This window comes from Lissotriton vulgaris, unplaced genomic scaffold (assembly GCF_964263255.1).
Source record: "Lissotriton vulgaris unplaced genomic scaffold, aLisVul1.2 SCAFFOLD_787, whole genome shotgun sequence".
Classification (NCBI taxonomy): Eukaryota; Metazoa; Chordata; class Amphibia; order Caudata; family Salamandridae; genus Lissotriton; species Lissotriton vulgaris.
Window position 1 is genome coordinate 750,262 of NW_028255626.1, and position 21,690 is coordinate 771,951.

At 45.8% G+C, this 21,690-nt stretch overlaps 1 protein-coding gene across 1 annotated transcript in view; it reads right to left on the reverse strand.

Annotated features, from left to right (window-relative positions):
• LOC147659051 (NACHT, LRR and PYD domains-containing protein 12-like) overlaps positions 1-9,511 on the reverse strand; it is a 487,072-nt gene extending 477,561 nt beyond the window's left edge. The window contains exon 1 of the mRNA XM_086952007.1: positions 9,436-9,511. Within this exon, the coding sequence (XP_086808133.1) occupies positions 9,436-9,511 (76 nt within the window). The remainder of the gene's footprint in view (positions 1-9,435) is intronic.
• Between the last annotated feature and the right edge of the window lie 12,179 nt (positions 9,512-21,690).

Here is a 21,690-nt window from a genome sequence, read left to right on the forward strand (position 1 = left end):
CAGGAAACACACCTCACTCACTCAGAGACTGCTAAACTAAGGAAAACATGACGGGGCAACTGTTCTGTACGTTCTACTCTGCATTTGCAAGGGGAGCTGCTATATGGATGAGGGGTGGTACCCCCTTTGTAATCCTGGAACAGAAGATCGATGTAAAGGGCATATATGTACAGTTCTGGGGTACACTTGACAAGGAACACCAGATACTTGGTAGTGTACAGGTTCCCCATGTGGAACAGGCACATTCTTGGGGTTATTAAATACAGTACTGGCAGACTGGGAGGGGTGTCCCTGGGTTGTAGGAGGGGATTTCAATGCAGTGCTAAATATAGACCGTGATCGCTCCCACCCCCAAAATCAGGTGCTAATAGTAAGAAACAAACTGAAGCATAGAGCGGCTGGGCGGCATGGTGGAGACTTGAAGATGCATGGGGGGTGCATAACTTGACACACCAGGAGTACTTGTTTTATTTCCCACCACACATGTTACATACGCGCATTGACAGGGTGTTCTGCTCTACGTCATTATTGGCACACATCACCCACACTACTTATCTTGGGAAGACACTGTCGGATCATAATCCCCTCGAGATGATGCTTTAATGTGGCAGGATTCCCACACCGATGCCAACATGGCAGCTGAGGCCCATCACCTTAGAAGACTCAGTATTGGTACTACCCTCTCAACCGCCATATCCAATTACTTTACAGAATACACAGATACTGCAAGCTTGCAGCAAGTGCATGGGAGGCTTTCAAGACGGTCATCCGGGGGGGGCCATTGGCGCTCAAGAGGCATCCAGGCTACAGTAGCCAGAGAGCTGCGAGAGCTAGAGGACCGACTGGGAGAGCTTGAACGGGCCGTAATAGTGGATGATGCGAACTAGGCGGCCTTACAGGAATCACATATAAAGCATGCTGAACTGTTAGAGCAGTTGAGAACTATTGATTACTGCACCTACACGCAGAAACAGAAAGCAGAGGCTGCTAAAGCGGGTGCCCTCCTGGCGAGGATTATCCAAGACACGCCGTCCATTGCCCCTATTCACGAGGACCACACGCTGGAGGGAGCTGCAGTAACTCACCATTAGGCATTAACATTGCATTCAAGAAATACCATGAGGAATTATGCGCCCCACCTGAGGAGCTCCGAAAGGAGGAGATGATCAGTTTTCTTGATGGGCTGGAGTTCCCCCAACCATCTTGAAATTAAAAAAAAGAGAAATTATACCATGCAGCTCTAGAGACAGGTTTCCTGCCCCCCACCACAAGACAGGCCTTGGTTGAATTTCTTCCAAAACCAGGCAGATATCCCACAGACCTGTTAGGATACCGTCCCCTTTCTTTACTAAACATGGACTATAAGATCCTAAGTAAAATTCTAGCCTGCACACTGCTTAGCTATTTACCGAAGCTGATACACATAGATCAGTGCGGCTTTATCCCAGGTAGGAGTACATCCCTTAATACCTGACTCCAGCACCAGATACTTACTTCGATGCCGGTGGACGATGTGAAGGGGGGTTGTATTTCACTCGACCCGCGACCTCCGTTCGATACTCTGCACTGGAGCTATATGCTACAGACGCTTTCGCTGTTTGGAATACCTAGTGAATATGCGTCCTGGATCTCACGTCTATTTACAAATCCCACAGCACAGGCCAGAACAGGAGTCCATATCTTGCAGGCCTATCCGACAGCTAGAGGCACAAGGCAGGGTGGCCCCCTGTCACCCCTATTATTTGTATTGACGCTAGAGCCACTGGCTGTTAAGATATGGGCAGTGGTAGGGAATAGGGGTATTAAGTTGGGGGCCACTACTCCTATTCTCTCGGCCTACGAGGATGACATCATACTATATCTCAATAACCTGTGGCGTCTCAATGAGCCAATTCCCTCAGTGTTTCAGCCCTTCCAAATGCTCTCTGGACTAGCCTTCAACTAGTCCCAATCTTACGCTTATTATTTTAACGACACTGCACTTTTGGAAGCTGTTCACTTTGCTTACTTGTCAATTTCTGTGTCACCCGTCATGTTTAAATATCTCGGCATACAAATCAGGGAGCCACAAGACCTATTGGACAGTAATTTGGGCCGTGCAATTAAGGCGTTAAAAACACAAATATCATTCTGGACTTACCTGCGGCTCTCAGTGGCAGGCAGAGTGCCCATTTCTAAAATGCTCCCTAGATTGCTTTATTATTTCGTTTACCTAGCGATAGTGATCCCTGAACATATATATTCAAAACACTGAACATGATGCTAACTGAATTAATATGAGGTAAGGGACGCAGAAGAGTAGGACTTTCAAAACTACAGTTTAATACGGATCAAGGAGGCCTAGGTGTTCCAGACTTCCAGGCATACTGTGTTGTCAGCAAACTCCAATGACTCTTATACTGGGCAGCTGGGTGTCTCAAGAAATAGGAATGTCACAGAGAGAGGGAGGGGGTGCATTGCATACCTTGCTATGGCTAAAAAGTTGGCCCCTACTGTCAGCGTCACCACTATTAAAAGTGACTAATTTTTCTTTTTCTTTAGATTCCCTAACTTTGTTGTCTTCTTTCAGATTCCCCAACTTTGTTGTCTTCTTTCAGATTCCCTAACTTTGTTGTCTTCTTTCAGATTCCTTAACTTTGTTGTCTTCTTTCAGATTCCTTAACTTTGTCTTCTTTCAGATCCCTTAACTTTGTCTTCCTTCAGATTCCTTAACTTTAGTGTCTTCTTTCAGATTCCTTAACTTGCCCTTTTCTTTCAGATTCCTTAACTTTGTTGTCTTCTTTCAGATTCCCTAACTTTGTTGTCTAATTTCAGATTCCTTAACTTTGTCTTCTTTCAGATTCCTTAACTTTGTTGTCTTCTTTCAGATTTCCTAACTTTGTTGTCTTCTTTCAGATTGCCTAACTTTGTTGTCTTCTTTCAGATTCCTTAACTTTGTTGTCTTCTTCCAGATTCCTTAACTTTGTTGTCTTCTTTCAGATTGCCTAACTTTGTTGTCTTCTTTCAGATTCCTTAACTTTGTTGTCTTCTTTCAGATTCCCTATCTTTGATGTCTTCTTTCAGATTCCTTAACTTTGTTGTCTTCTTTCAGATTCCCTAACTTTGTTGTCTTCTTTCAGATTCCCTAACTTTGTTGTCTTCTTTCAGATTCCCTAACTTTGTTGTCTTCTTTCAGATTCCTTAACTTTGTCTTCTTTCAGATTCCTTAACTTTGTTGTCTTCTTTCAGATTTCCTAACTTTGTTGTCTTCTTTCAGATTGCCTAACTTTGTTGTCTTCTTTCAGATTCCTTAACTTTGTTGTCTTCTTCCAGATTCCTTAACTTTGTTGTCTTCTTTCAGATTGCCTAACTTTGTTGTCTTCTTTCAGATTCCTTACTTTGTTGTCTTCTTTCAGATTCCCTATCTTTGTTGTCTTCTTTCAGATTCCTTAACTTTGTTGTCTTCTTTCAGATTCCCTAACTTTGTTGTCTTCTTTCAGATTCCCTAACTTTGTTGTCTTCTTTCAGATTCCCTAACTTGTTGTCTTCTTTCAGATTCCTTAACTTTCTCTTTTTTCAGATTCCTTAACTTTGTTGTCTTCTTTCAGATTCCTTAACTTTGTCTTTTTTCAGATTCCCTAACTTTGTTGTCTTCTTTCAGATTCCTTAACTTTGTTGTCTTCTTTCAGATTCCTTAACTTTGTTGTCTTCTTTTAGATTCCTTAACTTTGTTGTTTTCTTTCAGATTCCTTAACTTTGTTGTCTTCTTTCAGATTGCTTAACTTTGTTGTCTTCTTTCAGATTCCCTAACTTTGTTGTCTTCTTTCAGATTCCCTAACTTGTTGTCTTCTTTCAGATTCCTTAACTTTGTCTTTTTTCAGATTCCCTAACTTTGTTGTCTTCTTTCAGATTCCTTAACTTTGTTGTCTTCTTTCAGATTCCTTAACTTTGTTGTCTTCTTTCAGATTGCGTAACTTTGTTGTCTTCTTTCAGATTCCCTAACTTTGTTGTCTTCTTTCAGATTCCCTAACTTTGTTGTCTTCTTTCAGATTCCTTAACTGTGTCTTTTTTCAGATTCCTTAACTTTGTTGTCTTCTTTCAGATTCCCTAACTTTGTTGTCTTCTTTCAGATTCCCTAACTTTGTTGTCTTCTTTCAGATTCCTTAACTTTGTCTTTTTTCAGATTCCTTAACTTTGTTGTCTTCTTTCAGATTCCTTAAATTTGTTGTTTCCTTTCAGATTCCTCAACTTTGTTGTCTTCTGTCAGATTCCTTAACTTTGGTGTCTTCTTTCAGATTCCTTAATTTTGTGGTTTCCTTTCAGATTCCTTAACTTTGTTGTCTTCTTTCAGATTCCCTAACTGTGTTGTCTTCTTTCAGATTCCTTAACTTTGTCTTTTTTCAGATTCCTTAACTTTGTTGTCTTCTTTCAGATTCCTTAAATTTGTTGTTTCCTTTCAGATTCCTCAACTTTGTTGTCTTCTGTCAGATTCCTTAACTTTGGTGTCTTCTTTCAGATTCCTTAATTTTGTGGTTTCCTTTCAGATTCCTTAACTTTGTTGTCTTCTTTCAGATTCCCTAACTGTGTTGTCTTCTTTCAGATTCCTTAACTTTGTTGTCTTCTTTCAGATTCCCTAACTTTGTTGTATTCTTTCAGATTCCTTAACTTTGTTGTCTTTTTTCAGATTCCCTAACTTTGTTGTCTTCTCTCAGATTCCTTAACTTTGTTGTCTTCTTTCAGATTCCTTAACTTAGTTGTCTTCTTTCAGATTCCTTAACTTTGTTGTCTTCTTTCAGATTCCTTAACTTTGTTGTCTTCTTTCAGATTCCCTAACTTTGTTGTCTTCTTTCAGATTCCCTAACTTGCCCTTTTCTTTCAGATCCCCTAACGTTGTGTCTTCTCATCTCCACAGATTCTGTCTTCCTTTTGAAGCTACTTGCTCCCCTGTGCATCGCCGCTGTCCCACCCAGCTGTTCTTCCCTCTCCTGCCTACCTCGCATCACACCTAGCGCCCCAACCCCCTCCCGGGTAACCTACTGCATGGAGGACCCAGCGCAGTCCCATCAAGCAGATGCCTGGGTCAGCCCTCTCTCGTTTGCCTTGACTCTGCACGATCTGTCCCTCAGCTTACTCCCCACTGTTTCACTTCTCTGTATCTCCGCCTAACAGCTCATGTTTCTGCCTCCTTCTCGCTTTATTATCTTCCTCATTCCTCGCACTCTTTCTGTCTTCCTTTCATAAACCTCTGGTTTTCTCCCCACAGATTCCCTAACTTGTCTTTTTCTTCCAGATCCCCTAAATTTGTTTCTTCCTTTTCCACAGATCCTCTCTTGTTTTTTTAAGAAAGTCACTACCCTCTGCATCCCCACTCTTCCACCCAGCTGTTCTTACCTCTTCCGCCCCCCCACGCCCAGATCTGTTGACTGGGGTTGAGTGTTTGATTGGTTCAGATGCTCCGTCCATCATCCCCTTTTGTACTGCTCTGTTCGCCCTAAGTTGGCAGGGTATGCTCAGACGTGAGTCCCTTGCTCACTTTGCCACTGGATTCAAGATAGCCTGGCTGATGAGGATTATGAATCCAAAACCAGTCCCAGGATGCTTGTTTCTGGTCCAGGGAAGCATGGCTTGGCAGTTCGGCTGGACTGTTCCCATGAGGTACAGGGTCAGACTGATTTGCATATGGCCATGTCTGAACTGGGGTGGCGGAGTGAGCTAAAGAATGGTGATGGACTAAACCCAGATCAGTTGACTGGGGGTGAGTGTTTGATTTGCTCCGTCCATCATCCCCTTTTGTATTGCTTCCCTCCACGCCCAGCACCCCCTGGTAACTTATTAATTAGGGTCCACAGCGTGGCTGCGCCTTGCCAAGGCACCATAGGCAAACCTGTCTGCACCCTTCCATGCCTGGACAGCCCGCAGTGCTCAGACCCCTGTTCCCCATTTACCCTACCACAGACACTCACGGAAATGAACTCCGAAACTCCAACATCCATTACTACTGCGCATCCCCACACCACACGGCTGGACCATTCTCCTTCCGCCACTCGCCTCTCCTGCACAGAAATTCCCTCCTCACCGACGTGGCACAACTCCGCTGTCTACTCATCAACATCCATTCTCTCCACAAACAAACCAATAAAATCTGGGGCACCTTAACCTCTCTCATGCCAGATCTAGTCTTTCTCACCAAGACATGGCTAAAACCCGTCATCAGCACACGTCACTGCTGCTTCTGTTGTCAGGATCCTCCAAAAGCGCCTACCATACCATTGAACTACATCTCCCAGAATCCTTAGAAGGGGCGTGGTTCTATATAGGTAGGGAGGACCATCCCCACTTTGTTCGTGATTTTGTAACCTTAGTACTTTGGAACCACCTCTGTGAGATACTGTGCTGGATTATTCGGGGAGTCAAAGAGAGAGTTTGTTTTTTCCCTGGCGTTATTGTTTGCCTGCGCAAGAGGAGCAGGAGAAAGCTTGGGATTTTGTTTACTCGAATTTTGATCGAGTAGAGCGTTGGACGCGCAACTGGTGTATTCTTTTTGGTTTCCTCGGAGATTCAGTGGTTTGCCCGCCACGGAGACGAGAAAGGAGAGCCTTTCGCTAAGAGCGGACAACGGACAGAGAGACGCCAAAAAGCGGATTCGTAACTGTGAGTTAATGAGCGGCGTGTGTGATCACAACGCGTAGCTCGAACAATTGAGCAGACTTTCCTAAAGGGACATTTGTGCACGGCGCATCGTGTTTTGGATTAAAAGTGAGAGCGGGGTGAAGTGGGAGTTATCCTCCTGCTCGCTGCCGTTACGAAGAGAAACACTAGTGTTTATTTGTGGAAGTGCCAAAGCGGAGGGCAGTGGGATAAGCCTACACCTTGCCGTGTTTGGAGCTTGTTATCCAAGGAGAGAGATATTATAATTAAGATCGGAAGTCAGTAGTAGGAAGCTGCAACTTACCGTTTTTACTTAAGGATTATTGTTTGGGCATTTCTGAAGGAAGGAATCAGCCTTAAAGAGACAGACTTTGGTTTTTGATTCACAATTTTGGAACTTGACACTTGTTTTTCTTTGAGCACTGAAACACACAAGGCAGGGTAGGTGTATAAATACTAGAGGGCATTAACCACATGATCTTATGAGCAACTGTGAGTAACTGGTGTTATTTGTTTCATAGGGACTATCATTGTTGTTCTTCATATCAGAAAACACAGGGGAAGGTGGAGCGCATAGCTTCAGGAAAGGTGAAACTCTTTTACCAGTTGTGATAAGGCATACGAGAGTAGGGAATTTCAGTGAGCATTTATAACCAGTGTGCCTGTTGTTTTTTGTCTTTCAGCCATCCTTTCCCTGCAGTCCCCTTCCGTCCCCTCCTTGTTTTGTTTTCTTCTTTATTCCCTCGCTCTATCACTCGAACCCGCTGTGTTATATGTACTGGCGTGTTGGTGAGATAGGGAGGTGGAGTCATATGTGCTACGACCGGATCCTGCAGCGTGGAGTCTGACATCTGTTCCCACTGGATACAAAATCATACACCAAGACCGCACCAACAAACATTGTGTTGGAAGAGCCATCATTCACAAAGATTCATCAACTGCACATCCACCACGGACACCATCACTCCCATCAGAGAAAACCTAAATTTTCAGATCAAAGCTAAAAGCAAAACCACACTAAGAGGCACCCTTGCCTACCACCCTCCCTTGGAGCCAGCCCGTCTTATGCAAGGACATCACATAGTTCATCTCCCCACTAGCTATCAAATCCTAGGAGTTCCTTCTCCTAAGGGACCTAAACCTCCACCTGGAGGACCCCTCTGACCCCAATATTACCAACCTCTTCAAGACCTGGAAAACCATGGACTCTCCCAGCTAGTAACCAACCTCACACACACCGCCGGACACACACTGGACTCCATTTTCTCCACTAGCAACAAAATCACCTGCAGTCACACCAGAAAAATCACCTTGCCTGACCACTCTATAATACCCCTCCTCATCTCCATCTTACCAACCTCTCTAGCACCCCCCACAGACGTTATAGCAAGGTATTTGAGGACCTATGGACACACACCCTCGACACAGCACTACCTCCCCCCTCTCACAAACCTGACAAAGCCAACAACAGCTTCAATACCTGGATCACCCACTGTGCCAAAGACATCACCCCCACTAAAACACTCTGGATCCTGCAAATCCCCCCACCAAGCCAATTGGTTCACAGAGGAATTAGTCAACACCAAACAAAACTGCAAGACACTGGAAAGGACCTGGCATGCCAACAAATCCCTCTCCAACAGGGAAAACCTCAAAAGAGCACCAAACAAATACCTCTACTAACTAATGAATGCCAAGAAAGAGGCTATCTTCAACTGCCTAAAAGCCAGCTCCAGCTACATTGTCATGTAGTTCACCAGCCCAACAGGGAATGCCTTCACCACCTCCCAGGACCTCTGCAACTCCTTCCACAACAAGATTGCAACAATATATGAGCACTTTGACCCCCAACCTCCCCTTGATACCTTCAGCACTCTGTACACCAACAAATACAGCACCCCAGTCACCATCTCAATCTGGGAACCCCTCATAATGTCGACCACCGCCACCCTCATGAGCTCTGTCCACTCCATAACTCCAAGGTGCCCCTGCCACACCACATGTTTATTAAAGGAACTTGCTCCATCAGCAAGAAGCTCCCCCATCCTGAATATCTCAATCACCCAGACCTACTTCCCCACTGCATCTAAGCACGCAGAAGTCAAACCTCCTCAAAATAAAAAACCTCTGTGGGCCAAGCAGACCTAAAAATGATTACGGAGCCATCTCACTCCTATCCTTCCCAGCTAAAGTCCTAGAAAAAGGAATCAACATTCAACCAACTCTAAGCCAACAAATTCCTGGATCCCTTGCAATCCGGATTCTGCGTCAACCAAAGCAAAGAAACTGCAATCATAGCAGCCAAGGACGACATCAGAGCCCTCATGGACAAGGGCAACACTGCTGCCCTCATCCTCCTCGACCTCTCTGCAGCCTTCAACAGCATATCAAACTACACCCTCCTCCATGGCCTCCACCAGATAGGCATCCAAAGAAATGCCCTCAAATGGATCATCTCCTTTCTCAAAGGCAAACCCCAAAGCATCCACCTTCCACCCTACTCCTCAGCTCCAAAGTATATCATCAGTGGAGTCCTCCAAGGCTTCTCACTCAGCCCCACCCTCTTCAACTACTGCATGGGTGCATGACGAGCATCGCCAGTTGGATGCAGTGCAAAAGCATCAAACTTAACACTGATAAAACTGAGTTACTCATCTTTGGGAGCACTGCCTCCCCTGGGACCACACCTGCTGGCCCACTGAACTAGGACCCCCTCCTTAGACCACAAACATGCTTAACATCTAGACATTATTATCAACAACAATTCATGTAAAAGAAAAAGTGAATGCCGTCTCTAAGCATGCTTACATATCTTCTGCATGACGAAGAAAATCTTCAAATGGCTCCTCAGACACACCTGAAGCACCATCACCCTTGCATTCATCGCCAGCCTCCTGGACTACATCAATGCCCCGTATGTTGAGATCAACACCCAACTCCAAAACAGGCTCCAGACAATACAGAACACGGCCGCCGGCTCGCCCTCAACCTCTGAAGATGGGCCCACACGACGCCCACCTAACAGCACTGCACTGCCTCCCCATCTGCAAACAATGACATTTCAAACTCCTCACCTACACTTACAAATGCCTCCACAATGAGGGCCCAGCCTACTTTAACCTGAGAATGAACTTCTACCAGCCCACAAGACAGCTCGGCACCTCCTCCCTCCACCTCGCCCGCTCTCCTCGAATGATCAGAAGCTGCGGTTGATCCTTCTTCCACCTTGGCTCCAAACTCTGAGACGACCTCCCCCTACCTCTTTGATCAGCACTGACACTACTGGAGTTCACAATGAGAATGAAAACCTGTCTCAATAGCAAATTGCTCGGAGCATAATAATTTCCACCCCCCAGCACCTGGAGACCCTCACAGGCGATAAGTAGCGCACTATAAATCACGTTTGATCGATTGGTTGACTGATAAAGGTTGTGTCTAAGGGTGGACGGTAAACCCCGCTCAGCCGGGAATGTGCAGGGAGGAGGCGGGGGAACATCTACCCATGCCGCCTCGCTGGCTGGAAACCGACCTGGAACTCCGAAGAGGGCGTAAGATGGCAGCATTAGGCCACCTTAGGGGGAATCGCAGCATTGGCAGCTTTTTTCGCCTGGAGCCGGCCCAGAGAGGAGAGGTTACGCAGGAGGGTAGCAGTAAGGCTGGCGAGGCAGTAGCTGCCGCAGGTACAGATACATTGGGGCGAGGCACAAGGGGGAGGTTAGAGGCCCGGAGGTAAGTTTCTCCATTGGGGGATCATCTGCAAGTGATTGGGGCCGCTGGCAGTCAAACCACTCGAGCCTCTAGCAGCACACAGGAGGTTAATACACCCCAAGCAGTGGCCTTAGCCATTACTATTACCAGAAAGGGGCAAAAGAAACCAAAAACGTTCACAGTGAGTGGAAGGAGGGCTAATATTAACAGCAAAATCATCTCTGTCAGAACAGACGCCCCACGGGATACCGGCGAGCAATCCCAGGATTTGACCACTGTTGGCTTTATTTCAGCATCCCCCACCCCACTACTGGAATGGTGCCCTCAAGCAGCGACTCTCGTTCCAGGTATACCAGGTTAAAGGGAGGCCAATAAAACCAAAGAAGCAAAAGAGCACGTCACCTAACAGCTTGGGCAGAGTGACTCCGTCTTTGCGCTCTTACTTTAGGGTTCAACCAGAGGTACAGGTTATTAGTGCAAGAGCTGAACGTACAGGACAGAGTCCAGGACAGAGCCCAGTAATTTTCAATACCTCTATAGCACCAGCACCAGCACCAGCATTTACATCAGTCACGACCTCTGAGCACAGTATGGAAGCAGGCTTGGATATCGCCCTACAAGTGATCCGGGGGAGGGCTCTTTGAGCTGTTCTCCGAGTCACCCACAACTACAGTCACAGCTACAGCCACAGTCACCGTCAGCGCTTAATAACAGCCCTGATGATGAACATGATGTGGGGTCCCTAGCAGCACCATTGTCGTCATCTTTACCCTCAGGTTGGGAGAGTCTTTTCGCTACACTTTCCGAGGATATTAAAAAAGGCTTTGCAGTATACACAGTGAATCAAGGAGAAATTAGGAATTTCTGCAAATCCTTGGAAAAGAAAGTAGACCTAATAAACTCTAGGACTGTAGCTTTTGAGAGTACTGTTGGCGAACTGAAAGAAGATTTGGGGCGGGTAAAATCTGACATTCAATCATTAAAGACAGGTCATGTCGACCTTAGCGACAGAATGGAGAGGTTTGAGAATAACGCACGCAGGAATAACCTGCCCCTACTGAACATTCCGGAGGGTCGCGAAGAATCTGACAACCGTTCCTATATCGTCTCCTTACTCAAGACTTCTTTACAGCTTGAAGGCTCAGAGGAAGAACTCAGCCGGGACATACATAGGGTTCACAGAGACTCTTTTCGTAGGGACCCTGACAGACCTAAACCTAGGAAAATCCTCATTAATTTCCTAACTTTTTCTTTAAAGGATAGAATTCTCAATTCTGCATTGAAGCCGAAAACAGTTCGAGCAAAAGAATTCTCGTTTGAGATCCGGTCTGATCTCTTGAGGAGTACTTTGGAGAGGCAGTGGGAGCTGGGCAGGAGGATGGAAGATTTTAAACAATTGGGCGCAGTAGCTCAGCTAAAATTCCCGGCCTTCTTAAAAGTAATGCACAACAACACAATGAACAACATAAGATCCGTGCAGGAAGCGGATGAACTGCTTAATAGCATTAGTAAGGGAGGCCGATAATGGTCAAGCTTGGATTAAGGAGATAGCTAGGGGCAATAGGGGCAATATGGGCCCTCCTGTACAGAACATTGAACAAAACTAGTTATTGCTGAATTGATAGAGACTATAGAGATTAGAGGTTAGCGACACTATTATCAGAAGAGATAGAGTATATATTTTTTTATTGTACATCTTTCTCATTCTGATTAGATGTCATTTGATTCGACTTCATTTAAGTTTGCCAATATAGTGTCTCCCTCGTATCGGACCTCTCCGTCTCCTTAGGTATCTTTTTTTTCCCTAAAAGTAGTGGCTGGGTGGGTGCCTCCGGGATGCATTGCCTGTACTACACCAGTCCAGATAATTAGGGAAAGGGTTCCCAGAGGTGAGGGGTGGGTTTGGGGAGGGCACGGGGTAGGGGTTTGGGATGGCTGTAGCAAAAAAACAAAAACATATTCTCATTCGGCTTCTTTCCTATTCTTTGTTCACACTTGTACTCCCATCATTCTTATGGATAGGGTTTTGGGACGGAGCTGATCCAGATGTTGGTGCGGGTTGCTTCAATTCATATCTCCAGTCTCTTGTGGGGCGTTTAGGCTGACTTAAGATGAGCCTTGTACAGATTTTGTCTTTGAACGTCAATGGGTTGCGAACCAGACTAGGAAGGGACAAGATTGTACAGTATCTCCAAGACTTCCCGGCTCAGGTTTTGATTTTTCAGGAGACGCATCTTCTTAAAGAAAAGTTAGGCTCTCTCCTTAATATTAAAAGATGGGTGGATTGACTCTTATGTATGTACGAATCAGACAGCAAACATTAGACGAGTCCTCTTCATATTTAAGAAATCAGATAATGTACACATTTTACAGCAACTGGTCGACCCAGCTGGCAGATGCGTCATCAGTAAAGTTATGATGAGAGAGACTCAGTTCACTCTAGTGGGGTTTTATGGACCTAACCAAGATGACCCCTCAAAGCCTTAAGACCATCTTCTAGCATATAATATATTTTCCTGAACCGATAATCTTAGTCGGGGAGTTGGATAAAACTCCCAACTGTAGAGCTATGGTTTCTATTGCAAACAAAACAGGTGATGGACCGAATGTGGATCAATGTCACACATTCACCCCAGTCCAAAGATCTGGGCCCAAATCCATCGTTTTTTTGCACTCCACAACACCCTGGGTTAGACAATGGCGATATGCAAATCAGCTCTGACCCTGTGCCCCATGGGAACAGTGCAGTCCGAACTACAAAAGCCATGTCCTTCCCAGAACGGAATCAAGCATCCGAGGACCGGACCGGTTTCGAGGTAACACCTCTCATCAGCCTGGCTAGCTTGACTCCAGTGGTGTGGAGTGCCTGGGACCCACGTCTGAGCATCCCCAGCGCACTTATGGCGGTATTGCAAACAAAACAGGTGATGGACCGAATGTGGATCAATGTCACACATTCACCCCAGTCCAAAGATCTGGGTCCAAATCCATCGTTTTTTTGCACTCCACACCACCCTGGGTTAGACAATGGCAATATGCAAATCAGCTCTGACGCTGTGCCCCATGGGAACAGTCCAGTCCGAACTACAAAAGCCATGTCCTTCCCAAAACGGAATCAAGCATCCGAGGACCGGACCGGTTTCGAGGTAACACCTCTCATCAGCCCGGCTAGCTTGACTCCAGTGGTGTGGAGTGCCTGGGACCCACGTCTGAGCATCCCCAGCGCACTTATGGCGGTATTGCAAACAAAACAGGTGATGCCTGGGGATGCCCAGACGTGGGTCCCAGGCACTCCACACCACTGGAGTCAAGCTAGCCGGGCTGATGAGAGGTGTTACCTCGAAACCGGTCCGGTCCTCGGATGCTTGATTCCGTTCTGGGAAGGACATGGCTTTTGTAGTTCGGACTGGACTGTTGCCATGAGGCTCAGGGTCAGAGCTGATTTGCATATCGCCATTGTCTAACCCAGGGTGGTGTGGAGTGCAAAATAACGATGGATTTAGGCCCAGATCCTTGGACTGGGGCGAGTGTGTGACATTGATCCACATTTGGTCCATCAGTTGTTGTATTTGCAATGGTTTCTATTGCAGGCAATGAAGGAATTTGCTTTTTTGGATATTTGGAGAGAGAGATCGGGTCTGCAGCGGTGGCGTTTAATTTCGAAATCACAAATATCGGCACCAATCTAGGATAGATTCCGTGTTGATAAGTAACTTGCTAAAGGGCAGAGTGAAGGAGATCCCGTATCTGGCCAATCATCTTTCATATCATTCAGGTGTTTACCTAGGGTCCGCTCGGACATGGTCCTTTGACTGTTCCTTTCTTCTGGAGGAGAAAGAGAAGTTCTTCCTATTACGAGAAACAGAATGGTTTTTGGAAGCAAATTAGGGGCCAACTTCATTGATTAATGTCTTGGATTCTCTTAAAGCTTTTTTGCATGGCCAAATTACAAGCAGGGCATGTTTTAGAAATAAAAAATACGAGGAGGAGGTAAAAGGGAAGCTGAAGGAAGTAGAGGCTGATTTAAATCTCCAAGCCCCTCTTGAACTTCAGCGAGACCAGAAAGCTGAGTGGGACAGCTTAAAGAGGCAGTTAGAGACCATTCTACACTCTATGTTAATGCGTAAATGGGAGGCCAGCAAAATTGCCCACTTCGAGTACTGTGAAGGTGCTGGCAAACTCCTTGCATGGAAATCCAAGGTTGACAGGGTAAGGAATCATATTAAAGAGACCATTAATGGTAACGACACTTTCTCCTCAGATGGGGAAATTAGTCAGGCTTTTCAGACCTATTTTCAAGACATCTATTGTGAAGACAAAAGTCTGGATGACCAAAGTGTTAAGAGCTGGTTGGGGGACATCGCCCTTCCTTCTTTGGGGTCTGAACATCAACCACAACTGGACAAGGTCTTTACTCAAATTGAGGTCAGAGAAGCCATCCAACGCTGCAAGAATGGGAAAGCAGCGGGTCCCGACGGTCTCCCAGGGGAGATCTATAGCTGTTGGGTGATAAAATCATTCCCACTCTTACTCTGCTTTTCAACCATGCGCTGGAATCCAGTCTCGGACTCCCTGCGTCATAGATTTATGCTTTAATAATCCAGATTTTGAAACCAGGGAAATCCCCATTGAGCTGCGAGTCATATAGACCTAGATCATTATTGAACGAGGCTATAAAATTTTTACTTCAATTTTAGCAGCAACATTAGGCCTTATGGTGGGGGACATCCTTCATTCAGATTAAAAGGGTTTTGTTAGGAACCGGCAGCTTTCGGATCTCACCTATGACTTTTTTGGAGCTATCGATCTGTCGACATATTGTCTCTCACTGGCCTCCATGACTTTGGATGCCACCAAGGCCTTCGACAGAGTGAATTGGATCTACCTGTCGGAGGTCTTGAGGATGTTCAACGTGGGAGAGAAATGTTGCCAAATGGTCCAGTTGATCTATCAAAATCCAACGGCTAGACTTTTGGTTAACTGGAACATCACGGACCCTTTTAAGATCACAAGAGGGAGTAGGCAGGGCTGCCCACTCTCCCCTCTTCTTTATGATCTTTACATTGAGCCACTTTCTTAATGGCTTAGGGATGAGACTAACATTCAGCCCTTTAAGTATGGAGAGTGTGAGAGGAAGGTAGCCCTGTATGCCGATGATATTCTGGTCTTATCCGCCAACCTACTGTCAGCTTTCCCAGCGGTCATTAGTCTAGCCCAGGAGTTCGGCTCTGTCTCAGGATATGAGATCAATGCTTCAAAGATGGAGATCATGACTTGGAACCTTGGAGAGACCCAGCATCGAGGCCAGCTTAGTCCCAGCCTAAGATACTTGGGAGTTCATGTGGTCCAAGACATCACTAAGATTGCCAATACCAACATGACTATAGTGGCAAGAGACTGTCAGAGGCTAATGAGATCTTGGGCCCTGGTACCTCTCTCCGTTTGGGTAGAATAAATCTGATTAAGATGTTGATACTTCTGAAGATTACTTTTCTCTGTAATTGTATTCCTCTGTATTTTGAAAAATCTTCGATTGATAAGCTGCAGAGTGAAATTAATTAATTTGTCTGGGCATCCAAGTCACCTAGGATCGCTTGGAAGAAGTTGAGACAGAGGAGAGAAAAGGGTGGCCTAGCTTCACCAGATCTTCAGTTGTATGCCTGGGCCTTCCAACTATCACATTCCCGCATGCTATTGAGAATGCCCGTGAATACAGGTGCTGGAGGATGTTTCTTGCTATGCTATGGGGTGCTCATTTATCAGATGAGGGTTTTATTGTTTAAATTTGGGGAGTCAAAGTTAAAAAAAAGTTACGCTGGATTTACCATTGGGGCACCGACGGACAGAGCGGGGCCTCATACTCCCGAGCGGTCGCCGGGTGAGGTGAGGTCTTCACCCACACAAAGCTGGGAAGAAGACGTTCTTCTCCCCTTCCAGTGGGCATTCATTTGTGATGACTCCGGGTAGATATGTAACTTTTCTAGTACATTTTGTGTCCTTTTCACTCAACACATTGTTCATAGTTGCAGTAGCGTGTTTCATATGGTCCTGAAGAAAGCCGGGGCAATGCCCCTCAGGCTGAAACATGTCGACCCTTCTGCACAGCGCCTTGGGGTAGTCATACTACTCGGCGTGTTTTTAACTAATGGCACATAGTTTGCGTTTTGAATGTTGTACAGCGCCTGTGTAGTCAATTTTAAGTTTTAATTTTTTCACTGTCACCTTAGCACTGCACTTTAGGACACACCACTTTACAATGGACATCATGGCTAGATCACTGACATCCAATTCCACAGCGGCACTACATGGTCGTTTGTGATATGGAATGATCAGTAAAACATCCCACATGACGTAAAATCCACCATAAAGGGTGGTCTGATGGGAGTTTTCCAGCCTATGTTCTCAACAGCATATGTTCACACACGCACCCACTGTTGCACATTCGCTAGCACAGCTGAACCGCCTTTTTTTCAGACCTAGTCTGCTCTCTTGTGTATTTTGTATCAGGTGTAGGGGAGCGAGCAGAGAGGTCATTAAATATTCCCCTTGACCCTCCACATACATGTTTTGTTTTCTAGGGTTCTTTACTGGCCCAGGACTGTGTGAAACTATGGATGGAATCTTGTAAGACCTTACACAAAGTTGTCAAAGCAGCTTGTTTAAAAAGAAACCACCTGTTCACCATCCACAGGGCCTACTTCGCTCCCCATCCTAAAGGGCCACCAGTGAGTTGTAAAAAATGTGGTCAGGTTGCTGCCACGGATATCCACATGTTTAAGGCGTGTCCATCCCTGGTTGCCTTCTGGGGAAGTGTGGGTGAATTTTTAACAAACACTTTGGGATGCCCCATCAACATAGACTTACACCTAAGCATATTTGGCTCTGCAAAGAATGTTCCCGGCCCCCCGGGAGTTTTGCTGTTCTATGCTATCTTACTAGCCAGGAGGTAAATTTGCATGAAATTGACAGATTCATCTCCTCCCACCTTCTTGGACCGTCAGTCCTCAGTCTTGGCGGTTTCCAAAATGGATCTTGCATAAGAAGAGAGAATTTTGGAATCTTTTGCAAGCTCGATGGGGTTCAGAGTCGTTGCATTAACAGGGTTTCTTTTTTTTCCCTAGAGTCCTATGATTAAGCCATTAACACTCTTTGGGCTAGATTGGCGAATGCCGGATTTCATGGCAAGATTCTCGGGCGGAAGTTATCTAGCTCTTAGAGCTCGGCAGAAGAGTTATCACAGTGGTTACCTCATTGATCCCCCAGATGTTCTGGTACTAGTAGGTGGGTCCCCCTTTCCCTAATCAACCTACGCCCCCCAGTTCTCTGGGGGTGAGTACAGGCATTTAGGGTGTGATTTGAAGGGGGATTGGTGGCGAATGATGACAACATTTGTTTTTTTACATTTCGCAACACAATAAATACAACAGTAAGGAAAACGTAGTGAGTGCAACAAAAGTGAAAGGATTGGATAGCAGAAAAACTAAAATTACTAATAACATTTCTACAGTTGAAAATATTTATGTATTCTTAAAAATAAATAATTAATATTGAAAAAAATGCCATTAAACATATTAAACATATACAAATAAGACATATTATAATGTCAATTACATAAAATAAAAACCTACAAATATGATATTAAAAACATAATAAGAAACAGTTATAAACAATATTAATTTTAAAAAACAAATATTCACAAACAAACTAGTAAAAACATGAATGTATTTCTTTTATTTCCTACCACTATTTCCACTCCAGTGAGTGAAACCGTAGGGAAAGCATTGGATAGCGTAGGGATAAAAATTACTATTCCCACTCCACAAAGTGCAACAGTAGGGAAATCGTTGGAGAGCGTAGGGGTAAAAATTACTATTCCCTCTCCAGAGAGTGCAACAGAAGGGAAAGCATTGAATAGCGTACGGGTAAAAATTACTATTCCCACTCCAGAGAGTGCAAAAGAAGGGAAAGCGTTGGATAGCATGGGGGTAACAATTACTATTCCAACTCCAGAGAGTGCAACAGAAGGGAAAGCGTTGGATAGCGTAGGGGTAAAAATTACTATTCCCACTCGAGAGAGTGCAACAGTAGGGAAAGCGCTGGAAAGCGTAGGGGTAAAAATTACTATTCCCACTCCAGAGAGTGCAACAGTAGGGAAAGCGTTGGATAGCAGGTAAGTAAAAATTACTATTCCCACTCCAGAGAGTGCAACAGTAGAGAAAGCGTTGGATAGCGTAGGGGTAAAAATTACTATTCCCACTCCAGAGAGTGCAAAAGAAGGGAAAGCGTTGGAAAGCATGGGGGTAACAATTACTATTCCACCTCCAGAGAGTGCAACAGAAGGGAAAGCGTTGGATAGCGTAGGGGTAAAAATTACTATTCCCACTCCAGAGAGTGCAACAGTAGGGAAAGCGTTGGAAAGCGTAGGGGTAAAAATTACTATTCCCACTCCAGAGAGTGCAACAGTAGGGAAAGCGTTGGATAGCAGGTAAGTAAAAAATACTATTCCCACTCCAGAGAGTGCAACAGAAGGGAAACCGTTTGATAGCGTAGGGGTAAAAATGACTATTCCCACTCCAGTGAGTGCAAAAGTAGGGAAAGCGTTGGATAGCGTAGGGGTAAAAATTACTATTCTCACTCTAGAGAGTGCAACAGTTGAGAAAGCGTTGGATAGCGGGAGGGTAAAAATCACTATTCCAACTCCAGAGAGTGCAACAGTAGGGAAAGCGTTGGATAGCATAGGGGTAAAAATTACTATTCCCACTCCAGTGAGTGCAACAGTAGTAAAAGCGTTGGATAGCGTAGCGGTAAAAATTACTATTCCCACTCCAAAGAGTGCAACAGTAGGGAAAGCGTTGGATAGCGTAGGGGTAAAAATTACTATTCCCGATCCAGAGAGTTCAACAGTAGAGAAAGCGTTGGATAGCGGGAGGGTAAAAATTACTATTCCCACTCCAGAGAGTGCAACAGTAGAGAAAGCGTTGGATAGCGTAGGGGTAAAAATTACTATTCGCACTACAGAGAGTGCAACAGTAGAGAAAGTGTTGGATAGCGTAGGGGTAAAAATTACTATTCCCACTCCAGAGAGTGCAACAGTAGAGAAAGCATTGGATAGCGTAGGGGTAAAAATTACTATTCCCACTCCAGAGAGTGCAACAGAAGGGAAAGCGTTGGATAGCATAGGGGTAACAATTACTATTCCAACTCCAGAGAGTGCAACAGTAGGAAAAGCGTTGGATAGCGTAGGGGTAAAAATTACAATTCCCACTCCAGAGAGTGCAACAGTAGGGAAAGCGTTGGATAGCATAGGGGTAAACATTACTTTTCCCACTCTAGAGAGTGCAACAGTAGGGAAAGCGTTGGATAGCGTAGGGATAAAAATTACTATTCCCACTCCAGAGAGTACAACAGTAGAGAAAGCGTTGGATAGTGTAGGGGTAAAAATTACTATTTCCACTCCAGAGAGTGCAACAGTAGAGAAAGCGTTGGATAGCGTAGGGGTAAAAATTACTATTCCCACTCCAGAGAGTGCAACAGTAGAGAAAGCGTTGAATAGCGTAGGGGTAAAATTACTATTCCAAACTACCCCAAATCCAAATCAACCCTAAAACGTAATATTCTCCATTACTTACCTTATAATGCGTTGTAATGGCAGCCATTTGTACGGGAAATCCGCCAGTCTGGCAACACTGATCTTCAGGACATCGGGGTAGCATCAGCTGCTCCTGCGTAAAGAGTTCAGGCTCCGTTGCAGGAATGTGCGTATCTAGACTCTGCAGGACATCGAGGTCATGTCAGCTGCTCCTGCATGAAGAGGTCAGCAGGGGGTTTCAGTGCCTGGAGTGGTGTGGCACACATCTCCGGTCACCTGAAAGACCTCCACTGGCTACCCGTCAATAAGAGAATCACTTTCCGACTGCTAACTCACGCACACAAATCACTCTACGACATCGGACCAGAATGCCTCAACTCACGACTGTCCTTCTACACCCCCTCCCGCCAACTACGTTCTTCCAACCAAGCCCTCGCCACTGTACCTCGCATCAACAGGACCACCATGGGAGGCAGATCCTTCTCATACCTGGCTGCTAAAACATGGAACTCACTCCCCGCCTACCTTCGCCTCACCCAGAACCACCTAGCATTCAGAAAACAACTTAAAACGTGGATATTTGACAAATAATCCTCCTCCCCTTTCTAAGCGCCTTGAGACCCTATGGGTAGGTAGTGCGCTATATAAATTCTCTGACTTGACTTGACTTGAATTCCCAACACGGCAGGGTCGTGGACCAGGCTCAGCGGACTTGATAATTCTCGCCTCGGTGCCTACTCCAACCAGGGATCACACTCTGCAACTCTGGGCATTAGCTTGCCTCATCTCTACAACGGCCCCCCACATTCGCCAGGGATGCCTGGTTTCGCCTTGGAGATACCCAGTAGGGACCATCTCACAGGGATAGCCAGGACGGGTTCCCCAGCGGTCTACAGCGCCACGACGCCTCAGGGCAGCAGTGCGCTTTACAAGACATATTACATTACATTACATTACATGATGCTGCGAGAGGCGCTGTGCGTAGAGTGTGCTTAAACCCAGGGCCGGCTTCAGGGACGTTCGACTGGTGCAGCTGCACCTGGTGCTGGCTTTGGTGGGGGCACGGGTTTTTAAAAATAACTGAGTTTAAAGGCAGGTGAACTTCCTTGTGTGTAGAGCAGTTTCAGGCAGCAAAAAAAATTAAAGATAACTGGTGTTTAATGTCAGCGTCGGATTTGTAACGTGGGCATCCGGGCAATGCCCGAGGGGCCGGTGTCTGAGTGCTGCTTTTTTGAGCAGTCCTGGGTCCGGTTTGGGCACCGTCTCTATTCGAACAGGCAGCGGCCCAGTGGGTGTCTAGGTGGCCCTTCTAGAGGCGGATTGGCGTTCACTGGCAGAGGTGTCACTCCCTGTGTCTGCTGACCGGCCCATTAATGTCTGCACATACTGAGTGAGGGGGCAAGGACCTGACTGGAAGTGGCCTCACTTGTTTCCAGCCGAAGCAGTCATTTGAGGAAAGGCATTATGCAAATGAGGGCCTATTTTCAATCCCAATCCAACCCTGATTAATGTTACTGCTGGTAAGAGATCGGACTTCTGTGTAGTGTCAGTTCTGACTGCTCATGAAGTAGTGGCAAAGGATAATGTACCTGCTGCGGAGAACAAGTACCGTGCAGCTCACAGAACTGAGTGAGGGCACTGTGAGAGGCGTTTTATAAAGTATGAAATGAACGACAGAGAGGGAGCATGGGGAGATGAGGGGCGCCGACGGAGAGGGGTGGGGAGGGGATTCGTGGTCATGGGGGGCGCCAAAAAAGACCGTCGGG